Here is a 20,836-nt window from a genome sequence, read left to right on the forward strand (position 1 = left end):
ATCCGCCTCCGCTACCGCTGCCGCTTATAAATGTAGCACTCGGCGGCGTGCGCTGCAAACTCATTGCGAGAACCAGTTTTATTCCAAAGCGTTAAGAGTCTTGCTGCCTTGTGATTTCTTCGTTAACCGCCGCCCAGTTTAATGCCGCCTTCGAATAATGCAACTGCAAAAGTTTGTGGGAAGAACGGCGTAAGCGCCGTGCAGATGGTGTCGCTTACGCGTTTTTATGAGTAGCTTCTTACAAAATGCAGATTTAATGATTTTTGTCAGTTTTATTTCGTTTAAAATTGTATAACACTTGATAAAATATTCAAATTATAAAAAGCACAGCACAATTATGTCACAGATTGTTTGTGTTAAGGTTTTGGCACAGAAACACTTCTAAAAAATCACTTTTTAACTTGATGTCCTAGTTATCAAGTAGGTGAATTGAAATGGTTGATGAACAAATAGTAATTAGTCTGTAATGAAATTATAAGAACATATAGAATCATTCCAACTACTATATATTTTATGATTGTGACAATGGAACATTAAATAATGTTAGCACAGTTGTTATTTTGTTGATACTGAAGTAATGACCTTGTTATTTGTTTCAATTTATAACTTTAATATTCATTATTTTCAGACTAACTTTTCAGACTAGTATATAAATTACTACAAAAATTAGTCTATTTAAATTTATCTATAATATTATGCTGCTTTATTTCTTATGTTACTATAAGTTTTTGGTATGTTAAGAATATCGTACCATAAACTGTATAAAATAAAATTTCACAATTGTAGTAACTGATTATACAAATAGACAAACTCTTTGGTTGTATAATATTATTAAGGAAATAGATTATGTTTTCCTCCCATAAATCTAGTGGAGACCTTGATTATTTTGCATGATGTAGGTGTGTGTACAAAATGTTGCTTAAGTTCAATAACTCAGTATTTTATATAAATATAATTATTCATTATACTATATAGATAACACAAAATCTATTGTTTTTGTAGGTTTATTGTGAAATTGAATATTTGTGACATTGTATTTTGTATAAATAATTAATAAACTGTATAGTAACAAAAAATATTAAGCCAAATATTAAGTAAATTGTCTCACTTGCTCTTAAACAGAGAATGAATATTAGGAAATTATTACTATCTATTTTAAGTGGGACAAAATCAAGTCTAAAGGAGTTTGTTACATGTAAGCATAGCGGTAAAGCTTATAAAAGCATGGTAAAAACAAAGGAAATTATCTAAATGAGTACTAGTTCCTTGTTAATTGCTTGTCAATTAAATTTATGTGTGAAGGGTATTTTAAATTCATGGGAAATTTGTTTTTTGCCCATCTTTTATGTTTATAATATGAGGCAATAGTTCGTATTTGAATCAGTTAATAGTATTTAACTCCACAATACACCTATATTATAAAACAGGTGCAACAAGCGATATCTAACTTTGTTTTTTATCAGCAAATCAAAAGATATATTTTACGAATTTATGGCTGACTGTATTTATTTATAATTTTTGAATTGTTAAACATTATATGTAGGTATATATGGCATTGGACTTTGTATAAATAAAATCTTACTAGATATCCATATAATGTTCATTATTGCAATAATAAGTAGTATGTTTTTGCAACTCAACAACAATTCTTTATGAAGTTGTTTGTGTCCGGTTTTCTGTGAATATGCTTCTGTATCTAAGTATCAGGCAGACCATTTCGTATAAGACAAATGCTTTCCTTGGCAAGATTTTCCATCTATTCCACACTATATGTAACAAACGGACACATACACAATATGAAATTAAATGAAATTCTCTATTGCTAATAAGAACATGAAAAGCAAACTGTACATTAAAATGTATGGTTTGAATAGTATTAATATGTTTTGACGTTTTTCATAGGATGGCAGAAGAAGTTATCAATGTTACGGCTCAGCCTATGTCTGAGCCGGTCCACAACATGTCGAAGGCTATATTTCTACAGACTACCACGGCACAGGCGATATCTGGAATCTTTGTGTGGACGGCTCTGTTCATTACTTGCCAACAGGTAACCTTTGTTCTATAAAACAGTAATACTCTCATAGGAGGCCTGTGTCCCAGCAGTGGGAATTTAAGTTGGCTGATGATAATGATGATGATGAAACAATATCCCCAAAAATTCATTTTATGTTTGTAACATTTTTCTGTGGTAGTTTATTTAATACTGAAATAATTTATATTTTTGAACAATGTGTATTTAAAATTAACTTGTAGTATTTCTAAATTTATTGTGAAACTTTTCCCTCTTGAATAATATAGGTAAATAAAAAAATAGTAAATTTTATCCATTATATAGTAAATTTTAAATATTTAAAATGACTTCATTGATGACAATATAAACTTGTATTCCATATGCTGTATGACACATAGTATTGAATCATAAAAATAACCCAATGTTTTCCTTTAGCTACTGACAATTACAGTTAGGACATTTGATTACATGTTTTCCCGAAAAATGTCTATACCTACCGCAAAAAATTATTACTTATAGAAAAAAGCACAAACATTGTGTTAATACCCAAACGAAAAACAATGGGGTTATTGTCGACTGTCATTTTGTGTATTCGTCCATGCATACATATTTTTACTATACATTTCTTTCCCAGTGATGTCGTTTTATTACATATTATGTATACAATAATATTGCTGAACCGGTTTTCTCCGAACGGCAATTTGTTGAATACCTGCCATATAATTATGCTTTCTAATATGGCCGTTGCCGCGTAATGGTTTTTTATCATAAGTTACCTGTGAAAATGTATAGAGAAAATTAAGGGTGTTTACACGCCAGTCGCTGTTATATTAAAATTACGAGCTTCTGTACAATAACTTCATTAAAAATTTAATTAAATGATGAATTATTTGAAATTCTTCTGAGCAATATAATTTAAATTTTGGTACTCGGCAGTAAGTATGCTGATTGAATTATAATTCATCTATAATATTTTTTAGTTATAATGAATAATTATAGCAAAATATTTTTTCATCCATACCTTACATTAACACTTCTTATTATTATACGTACGTACTTTTACTGTGCGTTTATTCTCTCCATGAGAAGCATTTTTTTTTAAATAATAAGCCGAATTAGTCGAGCCGTTTTCTAGTTTTACGCTTAGCACACTTATTTAGAATTTGATTTTTATTTAGAAAGATGTGATTTATTTTATGGCACAACAAGTTTCATGTAAAATTGTATGAAAACGTTTTGTCAAAGTACAAATTATACTAGACTTTTATCGTGTTATGCTCCATTTATCCATCTCAAGCTTCTCATATTACATACCTACCTTATGTGTTACAGCTGCGTTCTTGTGCATTTACTGCTACCGTATTTTATATTAAAGTTATATATTAGCTTATGAAATAATTCTAATATATAGCTTGGATAAAGATATAACTGCCTAGTACTTCATAAATGTCACGTAGTTATAACAAACGCCGAACCAGTAGAGAAATTCGTTTTGATCCCTTTGGGACCTATTTTATATTTGGTACCACGCTAGCAATTCCGGCCTATTCTCGTTATGTAATCAATTTTCTTTTGTATTCCATAGAATCAGAAATGATCAGAAAATGTGCAAGGTTTTAGTTCGATATTGAGTCCATTAAGTCTTATCGAATTCAATTATTCTACTTCTAGTCAAACGGCGATTGCCTTTACAAGTTACTATTACACACGTTTGAAGGAAAAGCGTAATGGTTGTGTTATTTTATTAGTTACTAGACGCTCGGCCCGGCTACCCACGGATATCAAGATGTGTGTGAGCATTTAGTCGGGATAAAAAACATCCTACCACCCAAGTCAGCTCATACCCTGTCTATGTACTAAATTTCATCAAAATCCGTTCAGAAGTTTCAGCGTGAGTGACGGCATGCAAACAAATAAACTTTCACGTTTATAATGTTAGTGTGATCTATTATCCTAAAAAACATTTTCCATTCGGATCTAACTCAATGTTTCCTAAAATATTCAACACCTTATTTCCGCGTATATAATGACGCAATCAACCCTGCATATCTAAAAATATTGCAACAACTCAACCAATCGCGATCCAACACATTCTCAATTGGGCATATTATAATATTGAGTTTCTTGACATTATTGCGAAATAAACAAACTGGAACAAATCTATATGAATAAAGGCCGAGCTAAAGTGTCTTGAACGTGGCGGAAAAATAGTATTAAACATATTTGAGAAGTGTCGCTTTTTGTTAAATTACTCATTATCAAACTAGTTTTATACCAGCGTGATAGACACCTAAACAATGCTTAGTCGTTCCTTATGAAATTGCCATGTTCTTCATCTTCGTTAAGATTGTTTACGTGACAACAGACAGCCTATTTCTCTATACCCTCGAATATAATCATCAACATAGCAGGAAATCGATTTTAATGAAAACGCATTAACATACCTTTCTTCCAAATCGGTTCAAAAACTTAGGCGTGATAGACAGACAGAGTTACTTTCGCATTTGTAATACTAATAAGCATAAGTAAGGATCATTAATATAGGTATGCGTATTTCTTACTTGAAATAGGCTTGGTTAAATCGCCATATAAATTGACATTATCCAACCTTCAGAAACAGTTCTTACTACAAAAACTTGATTAATCTAGAAATTTCTGCACAGAAATAAAAATAAGTGTGAGAACTTTAAAACGCTCGCTTATCAAGGTCGAACGGTCTCGAATATATTGAATAAAGGACGAAAACCGATGCGGTTTGTCAAGATTAATTTTAATAGTCGATTTATAAAATTCTAGCTGAGCTCTGCATTCGCGCGTATAAAACAATTTAATTAGAGTATCGAGAATGTATTATTTAACTAGGTATGTAAAAATAATTTGCCGGATAATTTCATTTTTTATTACTCTAATCATAGAACTAGAACTCGATTTTCGCGCATTGCAAATATCAATACATTCGGACAATAGATATTGTCTATATTGTCTGTGGTAATAAAAGAAATAAATATCTTTGTTATGTATTAGCGGGCAACTGAGCTGGTGGTTCGCCTGATGATAAGGTTTCACTACCGTCCATGAACAATTGCCCGTTTGTAACAGCTAAAGGACTTGGGAGGTTGAGGAAAGGTACTTCCCCACACACTGAATGAAACACAGTAGCATGCTACTATTTCACCCCGATCTTATATGGGGTTGTGGTATCTTCCCCGGCGCGAGCTGGTCCAATTCGCACCGTAGCGTGCTCGACTCCCATACATGTACACTGTAGTTAATATCATATTCTCTTAAGTTATTACCAGCTTAAATTCCCGTGGGATTGTACTGTTTGATCGCGCTAAAAAGTAGCCTATCTGTCACCATTTGGCCTCTCAAACAAAAAACTAACATAGTGTCGCTTCATTGCGACGTATAAAAGGCAAATAAACAATCAAAAACACTTTCGAATTTATAATAACGAGGATACGATGCGGTGCTTTAATATTATCGATGTAGCTATTTTCCATTAATATTAATTACAACAGTTACTCTACTTAATAGGTTTCTAGTTTCTACACTGTTTGAAATACATGTAACATAATTTGCTGGGTCATCAATTACATGCGATCGTTGACACTAACATTACATTACTCGGAAGGTAAATTGAGTATTAAGTACCTACATTAAATATATCCATTAATTAATTGTTACTTTGTTTTGACACAATTGAATGACGCAATAGTGTATTCACTACGAAGTATAAGAGTTGTAAAAAATCTATCGTTGATCCCTTTTCATTGGAGGAAAAGCACATTCCCCTCGCAACATCAACAAAACAATGTACTTATAAATTTAATCTCGTATAAGGCGTTAAGTCAACAACTTTTTCATATAAGAAGTATGTCAGTTCGCGTAAAAACATTCTAATGTTGTCGAAATGGGGTATCGTGGAAAACCTTAAGAATTTAACTTTTAAGCTATTCTATTCCTTTCACCAGAGCAGTCGAGTATATCAAAACCATAGATCAAAACCCTGACATATTAGCAAAGGCCGACATCGACCGACTACTGCAGGTAGCGTTGGCAGTCTCAAGGAACTTTTTTGAGATTTTTTGTAAAAATTGCACGTCTATACGCCAATTCATTTTGGTGTTCGGAATACAAGTGTAGTTTTTAGATGGAAATCGTGACCTGTAAGATGACCCGGGAGTTTACATGAATATTGTTTTAATCAATAAACAATGTGATGTTTTCATTATGGTCACGCCCATTATGGAGAGAGTAATGTTGACATCCATTTCAAATAGAACTAAACGAAACTTGAACTGCAGCCAATTTTAAATCTGAACTTTAACCCAAAACTTCTTAAACATAAGGGTCCACTTTATGATAGAGCTGCTAAGTACGCTATAATAATAACACACAACGAGGTGAACAAAAAAATACTTATATGTGAACAAAATTATTTAAATCCAAGCCTGCGGTCATTAACCTTGAAAAAGTTTATAAATATGATTCACTGAGCCTTTGTCCCTTTATTGTACAATTGTTTTCGGTAACAAAATTGTTGTTTTATGTCGTTAATCAGATTGTATAGTGAAATATCATATAAATGTGTACATGTAGTATATTAAGATAGGTATCGAGCTCTCATCTGAACGAAATTGCCAATTTCACTCGACCCAACTACGGCGTCATCAACGTCCATCATTGTAGTTACATATGTAGTGACATATCCACTCATGAAGTTTCAAAGCTAATAGAGCCAAGTAACGTTTTAGTTATCTGTGGCAGAGCGACAAAATGTAGCCTTATGGTAATTCTAACTAATATTGTAAATGTGATTGTTGGTTTGTTTGTCTTTCTTCCACAACGCAACGGTGTAATAATATGTTATGTGATAGGAATTTTATGTTCGTAAACACTTTCATAGGACTCTCTAAAGTCTATTCGAGCAAAGGCACGGATAGAAATCTAGTTCAATTGTTAAGTATAAACGCTGAAATTGCACAGCCCATCCGGTAAGTGGGGTTTTCAGACTTTCCATCCAAGCAAAACTGAATAAAAATTACATCTCTCTACTTCTTTACTAAATAGCTTGTGGTGATTAAATGGAAGTTCATTTCCCGGGTCAATCAGTATGGGAAAAGTTCTAGGACCTTATACAAGTGTCAAGTCCCGCGTGTTGGAAAAACTTGTGTAATAATAGACATAGTTACCTAGTGTATCCAGTTTTTATCTGATTTAACAAGAAACTGATCTTACAGTGGAGCGTTTTATTGCACTAGCGTCATACCACACAATGTACTCATAAAACCTATAGATGGAGGAGAATTCCATATTTATATTTATATATTCTTTATTAAGCTCTTTCTAGTTTTGTAATAAATAGCTGTTTTGGCGCTATTAATGTGAGGTTTGTTTTTATCCTGAATTAAAATTTCGTACAAACTTTTTTTATGGATTTATACAAATACTCGCAAACTTGTTTCTTACATCACAATTTTATCTGTATGTATATGGTTTCAGAAATAAAACCAATTAAATAGTAATGAGTAGAAAATAAAGTTAATTCAGACGTTATACGTGCGACTCGAGCACGTGTTATATGAAGATTTAGTGATAGGCACCTACTGCGAAAAGTTAGTTAGTGCACTATCTGTCATCCATCCAAGTCAGAGAAAGAGAGTCTAATAGTCAATAGTCCCGAACAGAGCTACTCTAGTTTCGTTTGATTTTTTTAAAGTACAAATACTATGTAAATGTATTATTACGTAACCGAACGCGATCTCATTGCCTTACTTTATTCGAATATCTTCTGAGAATAAGAGTTTATTAAAAGAAATACTGAATTTATTCGTATCCCGCATGACACACAACGTACACATTAATTGTACGGTTTGTTAAATTCTTTAACAGATAATATTTCGCATTAATTTTCTGCCATTGTTAATTGTATAGAACTTGATTTTATAATCATCCTTGGTTATTAGCGAGTAATTTTACTTAATGCTTTGTTATATATTTGTTAATTATATTCTGAGATTAGCAATTATCAATCATTGAAGATAATCAGATACCAATAATAATCACACTAATACATATTCTTATAAAACATAATAATCTACTGAGAGAATCTAAACTCGCCTGCGGATTGATTTGCTTAAATCTAAATTAAGACTACATAGCAAGACAATTATTGAGGCGAACAATTTTGTATATAAAAGCTGATTTAAAAAGTCCAAAAAAGTCTATTACGGAACGCCACGTACACAAAATAAAATTAATAAAATATCTAAGGGGGTGGGAGAGTATCGATTTAATTGAAGGTCATCATGACCAATAAGTGACGGAATCCTGACAGCAGAAGTTTAGAACTTATGTTATTCATAGCATCTGCCGTAATTGGATATGAGTAATAAATTTTCCCGATGTGAATTGTTATCTTAATAAGACGAAATCTACTTTTATTTTTTTTCTAAATACAAGTTTAAAAAATTATGTACCTTATTTAACATAAGGTGAAATACGATGATATCTATGTTATTATCGTTCGTTACAGTTATAGTTAATTGTATTGTTGGTTAATTAGCGCTATGTAATATTATTCAATATTTAGGCTGATAAGAACAAATGCATCGTAAACATTTACAACTAATTTACACTAGCGGTCCGCCCCGACTTAGCCCGTGGTACGTAATATATGGCCTTTTACACTCGGGGATCACGCACACATCCAACGGTGAAAGATTTTTTCAAATCGGTTCAGTATATTCAAGTTTTCTTTGAAATACATATTTATTACTAACCGTACGTGAAATAGTAATAGGTTTACATTTCTTAAAAAAGTAACTACTCCTACAATAGTACAACGAAAAATAATATCACGCGTGTGATATTTATAGTTATAATAGCCCAAATGGTATGAATAAAAATGTCTTTGTTCTAGTAAACGAAGCAGGCTATGTTATTATATATTGATTTCCATTGCAGATTTATCAACACCTGCGCTGGTACACGAACCCCTCGGAGCAGCGATGGATAGTGCGCATATTGTTCATTGTACCCATATACGGTTGCTACAGCTGGATTTCGCTATTGTTCTTCATGGGAGATTCCTATTATGTGTATTTCTTCACAGTCAGGGATTGTTATGAAGGTAAGGTTTTATTAAAATTCACTTGCCGTTTGAATGGACTCTTTCTTAGGATTATTGCTGATTTATGAAAGACACGTATAAATATAACATTGTTATGAACAATCTGTTTTTCGATATTTTATGATATTGCATAAATAACATCAATTCATACGCCGTCATTTGAGAATTGATCCGCGACTTCCGCTTAGCGGTAGCGAAGTCTAGAATATTCCAGTATTCACGACTTCACGAACAACTTTTTATATCCTTAAATTGCATGAACGGCATAAACTTAATTAATTCCTTGATTTTATTCTCGCATTCATACTCACCTATAAATGTTTAAAGTGCGAAATGTGTATGTGTGTATGCGGTAACAAAAATTTATTATATTTATTTTCCTGTTTATGTAGCTTATCAATATCAATATTTAGCGATAAAATGAAATTTTTTCATGTGCGATTCGTACTCAAGGCACTAAGGGTTCCGTAGGTGAAAAAAGCTAAAGAGCAATTGCAAAAAATAAAAAAAAACAACCGTTGCTTAACCTCGATATTTTTATATGACTCGGGGTAATAGCGACAGTAGAAAAACATCTAACAAATTTAACTATCTAACTATCACGGTTTATGAGTTGCAGCCTGGTTACAAACAGACTGACGGACGGCGAAGTCTTTTTAATCCTGGTCCTGATGTACCCTATGAGTAGTATAAAAATGAAAGAAAAACCGAACTTGCTTCAATATCGAAATACATTTGTCAAGTAAAATGTTACTGTCGTTTGTGCTGACTTTGTCATTTATCAAGAGTTCCCATCTTTTGTATAAAAGATTCGCTTACCATTAGTGGACACTCGCATGTTTTCTGTCGTAAACTGTATCGTCCAACATTTATTTTTCTACAAGCAATGTTGGTGTGGAACGTGACCATTGCATTTAAATGTATACTATTGAAATTACAGTACCTATTGAGGAAATTGTTGGCAATAATTACCAATCATTTATCTATTATAATTACACACTTCTAATGCATTTCCTTTTGCACGCATAGAATCGGTCATGTTTGTTTGTGCTCACTCTATTTGAGATCATCGCGCCTTCTTAGTTCATGCAAATCTTTTTTGTTCTTGACCTTTAAAGGTGCTATTGGAGAAAACGATGCTCGTTAACGAGATGAGTTCTTTAACAACTAATCCAGTTTCATAAGTCTTTCAATGGTAATGTTTTTTTCTTGGAAATCACAATCGAAATGGAAGTTAATTAAAAATGCGAAGGACAGCAGTTACAGTTCCAAGAGTAGATTATATAGGACAGCGCTGGGTAATAAGTCTCTAGCTAGAAATTTGCTATTGGATATCCAACGTTGCTCTGTTACACTAAAATATCCGAACGAGGTCGACGTATTTATACATGTTTATTTATAATTGGAAATAAGCTTGCACGATACCGATAGTGCATATTTCGAATTATCCAATGGTATTAGATGCACGGATTGCGTTCGTTCTCGCTTTAAATTTGCGAACCATTTATTCATATTAAAATTTAAATCTGGCAATTCGGATATGCATATAGATTGAATTTCAAGTAATGTAACATTTGCTTGTGTATGAATTATTTGTACTAAGCTAACGCAATTGCATGTTAGCGTTTCTGTATCGCATTTCCACGATAAACAGTAAAATGGTAAATTGCTCGTTAAAGATGAAAATAAAAAATGCACAACACAATAATAAAGTAACCTAGTTTTCGCCAGCATTCAATTTGCTCGGGTTCAATCTATTTTAGGTACAATTGACTTTTAGGGGCTCATAATGACTTCCGTATCTATTCCATTAGTTAAGTATTGCACAAAACAGTAATTTAATTACCTGTAATGGCGTTGCGTTCCGTTAGCAGCTGTACTTCACTTTTTCTAATGAATATAAATTGCATACATACACAGTGATGTGTAACCTCATTTTATGTAATCACGGATATTAATGTAGGATCGTAGGCGGGTGGATTGGATAATATTAACGCTCGTGCGATGTAAACTCGTATGTTTAACTCTATACAACGTTCCCCACCATACTTGTTCATCTTCGTATTAAAGACATATTCCATCAAACGTGTCGGGGTTTTATTACAAATTGAAGATCTTATAATGATTGGAGATATAATCTGCTCTCCATTCCCGATGATGAAAAAGGTATAAAAGATTGGTCTAGACGGGGCAAAGCGTAGCTTGAAATTGTATTTTATCGAAATGTCACGTACATGCAATTTCTTGTTATTTTATGACACTAAATTTTTTTGTAACAATGGCTAAAGCTCCAGAATTTGGTATAATGTATTTGTATAATCAGACAGAGACTGTTTAACCCATGTTTAAACAAGAAAAAGTGATAATTGAATTTATAAACTTGAATCGACGTTACAATACTAGATTTTATCTCGAAACTATTGTGCGTAATTAGATTATAGATTAAGACGAGGGTCAATGGACGTTAATAACGCCTAGAAGTAACATACCTAATACCTAGCTCTATATACACTCCTGTCTTTTACACGCCAACAATGTCTTGTCCATATCATGCTATTGACGTTTCTTATTTCGAGCTTCGCTGCTCACTTTCTCCTTCTAATTTTACCACCACGTTAGTAAAGTGTTTGTCACGGTGTGAATCATTTAGCCTTGCCCTAGTCAAGCAGAGATAAATGCTTTAGGTATTGCTTTTAAGAAAGCCGTTAGGTGTTAGAAATATTAAGAATAACATGGATATATTCAGATTAAATTGTTGTTGTAATAATAATAAACACAATTATTGAAGCTTGATAAGTTATATTTGAATTTCTGTGCTTGACATTGGCAAGTTAGGTATATGTCACTATATTGCAATGGCTTTAACTAAATAATCTTTTAAAATTTGTAGTCTACTTGAATTATTCATTGTAATATGTGAGACGAAAAATCAAACAGTGAATTAAAATTGACCAAAATTTTTGGCGCGTACAATATAACTATAAACCGACATACAACCCGTTAATTGCTGTGAAAGAAAATTTCGCATTTAAATAGCGTTCAGATGCCGTAAAGAAGAATGTTAATCGAGCGTTGCTTCGTCGAACAAACCTATATAACGCAAACAAAATCACACAAATCTCGTTCACAGCGTTCGTGATCTACAGTTTCCTATCCCTTTGCTACGAGTATCTGGGTGGGGAGGGTAACATCATGTCCGAACTAAGGGGACGGCCGGTCCGAGCGTCCTGTGTCAACGGCACGTGCTGTCTCTCGGGCGCCACTTACACCATCGGCTTCTTGCGGTTCTGCAAACAGGCCACCCTGCAGTTCTGCCTCATCAAGCCGGTGTGCGCATTCGTCATCATCTTCTTGCAGGTGAGGTTTAGATTTTAGCCAGTCAGTTTTCTCCGAAACAAAATCGACATGTCAAAAGATTGAAGGGACTTCTGAATATGTTTATGATCTGCCTGAAATCTTTCTATTCCTTTTACATTTAAGCAAGTCATTGTTTTATAGATAATTTGTAAGAGTAGCCATAAGTGTTGGCAGTCCCAACATCGTTATTCGACATCCTGATAATTAGACGATAAAATTTATCTTAATTATTCTTGGTAGATATGATAGTGTATATGAATCACTATTGCGTTGTTTTTGTGATCGCTAAATACAAAACACACTGCTAGTAGGAATGCGTATAATCTCTTAAAGGTTTCAGAGTTTTCTAGAAAGCCATAACCTTTATGTTACAATACCTAAAGTACGAAGCGTATGCATATTACGTACGTACAATTAATACTTATGTTTAGCCAGCAGATAAAGGTTTAAATCTAATCAAATATCTTAAATGTTTAAAACGTTTTATAATTAAAGCACGTTAAATATTTTTGCATTGTCAGAATTGTCTTTTATACGTTGTAAGCTTATTAAAATGAAAGGGATACAAAAAGGATTGATCAAGGGAAAGAAAAAAAGGACTAAGAAGAATGAGGATTAGGACACGTACCTCCAGCTCCTTCGCTCACCGTACGAACACGGTAGCGTACGCATGCTACTAATTCACAACGAAAATTCCCAATTTTCAGCTTCATATTATTATAAACGAATTAATTCTTATTAACTAGCTTTCATCCGCGACTTCGTCCTTGTGGAATGTTTAGTCTGGGCTAACGCTAACTCGCAACGCACGTGGCGGAAGCTCTATATCGGAAAAAATATCCCCCGATTTTGAAACATTGTTCATTGGTGCTCCACGCCAATTGGTCTTAGCATGATGATATATAGCCTATAGCCTCCCTCCATGAATGGACTATCTAACACTGAAAGGACATTTCAAATCCAGTAGCTCCTGACATTATCGCGTTTAACCCCAACCAGACAAACAAACAAACTCTGCAGTTATGTAATATTAATATGATGATATTGTAACGTCGCAGTCCGCGGGCCACTACCACGACGGCGACTGGTCGCCCAGCGGCGGCTACATCTACATAACGATCATATACAACTTCTCGGTGAGCCTCGCGCTCTACGGGCTGTTCCTGTTCCTCGGCGCTACGCGGGAGATGCTCAAGCCCTTCGATCCGGTGCTCAAGTTCTTCACCGTCAAGTCCGTCATCTTCTTGTCATTCTGGCAGGGTGAGTGTGTGCACTGTTTTGGGGCCTGTGTGTGTGTGTGTGTGTGTATTGATGTGTTATTTATATTTTTTTTTTCTTAATATACTTGTTATGTACATACAACACGCACTAATTATAAGAAGATGCATAAGGCCACCCAGTAAGAACTTCTACCCGGTAACGATTGCAACATCGCGCACACCTGCGGTACACCTGCGGTTCCAGAAAAGATGACGGCAATCCACGACCGCGACGCTGCCCCGCCGAAGACGAGGGACACTCTTGGTTCCAACATTGAACCGGAGGGACGTAGTAAATAAGTTAGATATAATTTAAAATGTAATTTTCTTATTACATTAAATTATTAATAAGTAAATTTCGGTTTTTTTTGCGCCTTCGCGGGTCGGTCAATTTAATTTACTTGTGTGCGAATGTTTTTTTTTTTTACTATTTATTTACTATTTTATTTTATTACTATACTATTTTATTATAGTTAAAGCACATAGAGTCTTTACTATAAAGAGAATGAGAATTTATAAACTTTTGTCAATGTAATTGATTTTCTTCTGAATCATTTAAATTATCGTTCAAATGTCATACACAATCAGAAGAAATCGTTTTATATGATGATATCAAAGAAAATAAACAATAGGCGATGGTCTACATTGTTTATCTTCTTACTGCTTTCGTCATATATTTTTAAACATAGCCAATATGATGATGCCATTCCTATACAACAAATAACAATGTAATCGTTTAATTCGCAATTGTATACGGATTAAAAGTACAGGTTGCTATTTTATTCATATAACCTTATTAGCTGCTACCCGCGTCTTCGCCCGTATTGTCAAAGAAGTTCAGGGAATGAGGTGTTTCACCGATATTAAGTGGTTTAGCCTCCTGACTATCTCCAGACAAATAAACTAACTTTCGGATTTATTGTCTAACTAGCTACCCGCCCCGGCTCCGCCCGGGTTGTCTTTAATCGTAATTGAAATAGTATAAACTATCTTTTACATTGTTTAAATCGGTTGAGCAGTGCGTAGTTTAAGAGAGCATCGCGTACAAACAATGTAACACATGATTTTTATATATTAAGATTAGTAAAGATATTTGTTGATTTAACAAGAGGGCTTTTGAATTAGTGAAATAATCAGATCAATTTAAATTGTTAATTAAACAATTCCGACCTACAGTTTTAATAATCAAATTGAAATGATTCTCCAATCAATTAATGGATCTTTCTGTTATCGCGGTATTCTCTATTTGCTAAATTACGAATTAATATCGATGTAACTTGTCTTCGTTTCTATGAATCAAGTTTTGTTTATGTTGTAAATATATAAATTTGTTACGTGTATTAGGAATGTTAATTAATTTTTTATGTAAGAGTCGAGCACGCTTCGCCACGAATAGGGCCGGCTCGCATCGGGGAAAGTATCGTACACTTAAGTGTAATGTCACTGATCCTTGAAGATGTGTAAAATGTTTGAATGAATACTAACCAATCATTAAAGTTGGTCAAAATAAAGTCTAAAGATCGACTAACGGACTTTACATACAAATAGACAGCAAAAGCGTGTTAAAAAGTGTTTTTATCTCGTCAAGTTACATAGTTTGATATAAACTAAAATTTCAGGCGTAACGCCCGCGATTCTCGAGAAAGCCGATTACTAATAAATGATTAAAGTGGGTCAAAATCAAGTCTAAGATCGACATCGAACTTAACAAACAAATACTCAGTAGAAGCATGTTAAAAAGTATATTTATGTCATCCAGATTAACAATTTCATATAAACCACAATTCCAGGCGTCGCACTGGCGATACTCGAGAAGGCCGAAGTGATATCGCCGATAATAGACGAGAACGGCATCCCGACGACCGCCGGTACCGTGTCCGCCGGCTACCAGAACTTCCTCATCTGCATCGAGATGGTCGCCGCCGCCGTGGCGCTGCGGTACGCGTTCCCCGCCGCGGTGTACGCGCACGCGCACCGCGACCCGCACAGATCGGTCACCATGCAGTCCATATCGAGCAGCCTCAAGGTACGCGCGCACATATGCAAACATACACGCACACATGCACGCGCGCGTGGAGAGCGAGCCACACGCGCTGACCACTTAACGCGCAGTACACACAGTGCATGTACACTTACGCACACATGCTCATGCGTGTAGATATGCTGCCACCCGCGCACCGGTATGCACACATGCACGCATACACGCACACGCACATTTACACGCACACATACGCAGATGTAGATGTAGACGCACCTACACACACATTATATACGTGTAAATATGGTCTACGCCGCACCGGGTCTCATTGCCACGCACATACCATGTATCCACGTGCTGACGGACACACGCGCTTTCACAGATCAAGACCAGATTGTTTTTGTATACCATTATTTCTATTATACAATTTATAGTAAACGGTTATCCCGCAGGAAACAATGAACCCCAAGGACATAATGACGGACGCGTTCCACAACTTCCACCCGCAGTACCAGCAGTACACGCAGTACAGTTCCGGTGAGTGCCGTCCGCTTGTGCGCATGTCTGTACGCTTGTCATGTTTATTTGCTAACTTTATTACTATCGTATATCGTATTGTAGGGTTGTTAGTTTAGCAGTAAGACCTTTTTTTATGGTCATTTATTTATTTTTTGTTAGGAAGTATATAGGGTAGTTTATGTTATGTCCACTATTTGTTTCAAAAAATTGTTGAAAGACTGACTGGGGTGGGATAGGGCTGCTTATCATTTCTTTTTTTATTATATTTTATCGATCGTATTGTTTTAGATTATGTGAAAAAGTTCTAAAAGAAATATATAAACTTGACCAATATGTTTTATCCCCTCCGCAAGGATTATTTATACTACAAGGAGTATATATTATAAATATTGTTATTCTGTTAGTTCTAGTATTTGGTTTAGCCCTTAGTTTAAAGTACACACATTTTAAACAATCATTCATTACAATTATCTGTATTAGACAAGATTTGGATATTATTTAATAATTTATTTATACGCGAAAACGTTTTTATTTTATCGAAATAAACTTGTATTATTCGTTTTAATGAATTTTAGCCGCGAATCTCGAGAGGAGTCTTCATTTGTTTTGGTTTTATTTCCTTTCAGATGTCACTTCCCACCTGCCTTATGAGAAACTATAAGCTCTGCCATAGCTGTGCTCTGCATGAAGTGCATTGCTGTTCGTTGTAAAAAATGCTATTATCACCGGCTGAAATTAATTTTAACATACATTGCTCGTGATATAAGACGTAATCAATATAAAAAGCAATGTATTTAAAACAATTATTATCAGTCGCTGATGAAAGTAAACATATTATGTACGTTAACTCCCACTCTGTTATGTTACTTGCGACTGATATAAAAATGGAAAAAGAAAAAAAATTCTAGCAACACCGTTGCCAGTAACATAATTTTCCACCGAGCATGGAAAGTCTACTAACAGTATTTTATAATCGTATGGGACAGATAATATTTTTTATCATCGGCCATATCTTAAAGTATTTCTTGAAGTATTTATAGACTATTGCATTATTCATTCTTGAAATCCTAATAATTTATGATATCCTGTTCAGCTGCTTTTATTATGTTGAGTTTACATTGAGCCACGTTTTGCATGCTTTTGACAATTCCCTATTCTGTTATAATTTTGGGGAAGCTATAATATTATTAATGTTTAAATAGAATACAGCTTTAAATAAATAAATTTAAAAATAAATATAAAACACATTCTGTATACTATATATCTGTCTGATTGTCCCTCCATGTATGTTTATTTATAACGTGCTTACTCTTTAAAGAAATAAAAATAAATAAAAAAATATTATTATTGCATGAACTTTCATAGTAAGAATAAAAATATTCCTCATACAAATTAACTCTTCTCACACAACAAGACTTCAAAGACTTGAGCTAAAGCTAAAAAAAGCTTTTTTACCGCTGAATATATTATATTTTGTATTTAGCATCGAAGCGAAAAGAAAGTGAATATTTTTTTTATATTCTATAATATCAAATGTCATAATAAAAAAGTGAAAAAACAATTAGAATTTCGGTGCTCGGTTATATGAATTCTTCGTTAAGTAAGATATAATTTTAGTTCTAGATAAATTGACGGTTATTGAGTAGTCCGAAATAACGAAAAAAAAAAGATTATCATTAATAATATAACGCGCTTGTAATTAATGTAAATTTACGCTATATCAATACATTTTCGGACTAATCATTGCCATATAGAACTGGTACCTTTTTGTACTTATTGCATAGATTTCGGACCGCGGGCTGGCAACATTTACTTTCTTTCATTATCTATGGTCAAATATTACCAGTTATAATAATTAAAAAAAATTTCGTTTTTCATTTCAAAATTCGAAATTTTTGCATAACTATGCATGCGAATGAGTTTCTTTTATATTATATTTTTATTTATAGCTCTGGTTAAATAAGTGATAAGTTTGTTTCAATTAATTGCCTCCCTTCGGTACCCACCATAATATTAAATGTTAGCGTTAATGTTAGAAAGTAATATTATTGTTTATTTCTGTGATTATATTATTTCTTTTTATGATTTTTTTTTTGTTACGTACTTTGACGGATGTAATCCCTTAGATGAGCTAGTATTGTATCGAAAATGAAAACGAAATATTGAATACAGGTTTGTTAAATTGTTGGGCATTTATTTTCTGTACCGGTGTTTTACCGAATTTGTTATTTTGCCAAAGACAGGCTTTTCGATCGATGTATCTAGGCAAAATAATGCTTTGTATGTAGCCGTCTTGTAAAGAAATTAAGTTTTTATTAGTTAAGTTTTGTATTCAGCTTGATTAAAATAATATATATTGCTTAAATTAAAGTTATCGATGTCTTTTGTAATATTAGGTTTAAGTCATTGTCAGCAATTTTTATTATTTTGTTATAGTCCTACTTTGGCGGTTTCACTAATAAATGTCATTCTGTCTATTAAATCTTTTATTGAATGTTATTTTTGGATCTAGTGAGGTAAGTGTGAAGATATTTTGCTTTTTTATTCTTTTGTTTGCTAGCATGTGTATGTTTGTTCGTAACAATCAATATCACTAATTAATTTTGCTTGTATGCACTGCATATTAATGAACACTTTAGAAATGATAATCATAAGAAAATTCACAAATAACTAACGTAAATATCTAGGTTTTTATGATATTCTATTCTACATAATAAATATATTGTTCTTTTTAACTACAAATAAATGTGTCTATGTAATTTAAAGGTAGCTTTTTGTGTTTTACGATAGTTTTAATTAAACCTTTAATAGGTGTTGGTGGGGTATCATTTATATCTCAAAAACTACAAACACTTTTAAGTATTTTACGAAGATTCCAGCTTCATGGTATCGGGTTGGGAATTATAACTATATTAATATATTAGTACTGTTTCTGGTCTCACTTATACCTTATATTTGTTTTTGCAAATTAACAGTTTTTAATATACCTATTATTAGATTGTGTTGGTAACAGAATTATATTCATTGATACGGGTTGTGGTCTTCCCTAGCACTCCTGGTGGCGTTTTAATAATGATTGCAAGTTAATATTTTCTTTTTAACTAGTGATGCGTGGTACGGGTGTGGGTAAACGCAATGGGGAGGAATGTGCAGCGTTGGCGCCAAGGCCGCCTCCGCAACGCGTAGCCACCATCAGCCAAGCAACAAACTACCACGAGAAAACCACTTTACTCAGCTCTGACGACGAGTTTCAGTGAACGAATCGGCTTTTTCTCTTCTTCGGGCGAATGGGATCAATGTCTCTTCTGTGCGCGTTTGTTTTACCAGGCTTAAAAATCTATTTCTTAACTTTGGCGGTCATATTTTTCTATTTTTCATGTCACTCTGCTTCAAGCGCTTGGATAGGCATTTTTGTGATACATTTTTTTGTTAGTTGTGGATCGTTGTGTTCGTTTAAAATTCATATAAAATAAATGTTAAATAGGCACTTATAAATCCGGCATAAATAATGTTTTCAATAAATGTTATTGGGTTGTCGTATTTGCATGTTATATGAAAAAAACGATCTCAAAGACGACTCTGGCGAGGAAATATATTTAAAAACGATTGTAAGTTAATAAATAATACAATGATATGTATAAAGAGTATTTTATCCATAGATATAGCTCATACATATTTTGGTAGATTACTATAATTTCGTTTCTAATTCTATGATGCTATATAAAATAAACAAAATATTTAAATAAAGGCACGTAGTTGTAAAAATAAATGTTTTAGAATTTAGATAACCCCTGAATGTTTAAATTTAAAAGTAATCGATAGGAATAAATTGTGTACAGAACACAGATAATACAGTTGTGAAAATTGACATGCAATGAGTTGCCATACTAAAAATATTTGAAATAATCCCGAATCTCAAAATTGCTGTATATAACTAAATAGTAATATATTTTTTTAAAAAAGTCTCCTTGCACTTCCGTTATGGGTAGTTGAATTATATAAAGAGGTTCGCTTCAAAACAACACTGCAAATTGCTTCGCCGTCCAATTTTACTACTTTCCATTTCCGGTTTTTGAATATATTTTTCAATGGGGTAATGATAGAAATGAATTAAGTATTCTTCAGGACTATGCATTTTTTTGAATTTTCCAAATAATTAAATATATATTATCTATGTTAATTGTAATTAAGGTTATCTACGATGCATGACACTTATGATAAAAATTGCACATTTGCCTACTAATTGTAGCCATAAGTAGGGAATTTTATCTTTAATCAATGTGCGATTCCGAATTAACTGACGCAAGAGGGCTTTGTGTAATTGCTGTTTTTATTTCATTGTAGTATTCGTCTATATATGATATGTCTATGCCCCGGTTGTATCTATGGGAACCGTTAATGTATGTATTGTAAATAAAACATAGATTTGTTATTTATCAAACTAGATAGTTAAATGCTTTCTAGAATTTTTAACCCATTTATTTCTGAACGCCGTGTTATGTTTCATTTGTAAAAGTCAATTAATAATTTTGACTAATGATATTTCTTAAGGATAGTTCTTAAGGATTCCCCTT

General features: G+C 33.3%; 1 protein-coding gene across 2 annotated transcripts in view; it reads left to right on the forward strand.

Annotated features, from left to right (window-relative positions):
* LOC119828353 (transmembrane protein 184B) overlaps positions 1-19,707 on the forward strand; it is a 21,233-nt gene extending 1,526 nt beyond the window's left edge. Inside the window, exons 2-8 of one of the 2 annotated variants that reach the window (XM_038350480.1) lie at positions 1,903-2,050; positions 8,984-9,149; positions 12,280-12,506; positions 13,565-13,766; positions 15,556-15,791; positions 16,196-16,280; positions 19,368-19,707. In XM_038350480.1, the coding sequence (XP_038206408.1) occupies positions 1,904-2,050; positions 8,984-9,149; positions 12,280-12,506; positions 13,565-13,766; positions 15,556-15,791; positions 16,196-16,280; positions 19,368-19,519 (1,215 nt within the window). In that variant the 5' untranslated portion in view covers position 1,903 and the 3' untranslated portion in view covers positions 19,520-19,707. Of the gene's footprint in view, positions 1-1,902; positions 2,051-8,983; positions 9,150-12,279; positions 12,507-13,564; positions 13,767-15,555; positions 15,792-16,195; positions 16,281-16,888; positions 18,740-19,367 lie in introns of those variants that run through there. The other variant, XM_038350481.1, reaches the window with a different exon arrangement.
* Positions 19,708-20,836: the final 1,129 nt, after the last annotated feature.

Source organism: Zerene cesonia, chromosome 7, assembly GCF_012273895.1.
Source record: "Zerene cesonia ecotype Mississippi chromosome 7, Zerene_cesonia_1.1, whole genome shotgun sequence".
NCBI classification, from domain to species: Eukaryota; Metazoa; Arthropoda; class Insecta; order Lepidoptera; family Pieridae; genus Zerene; species Zerene cesonia.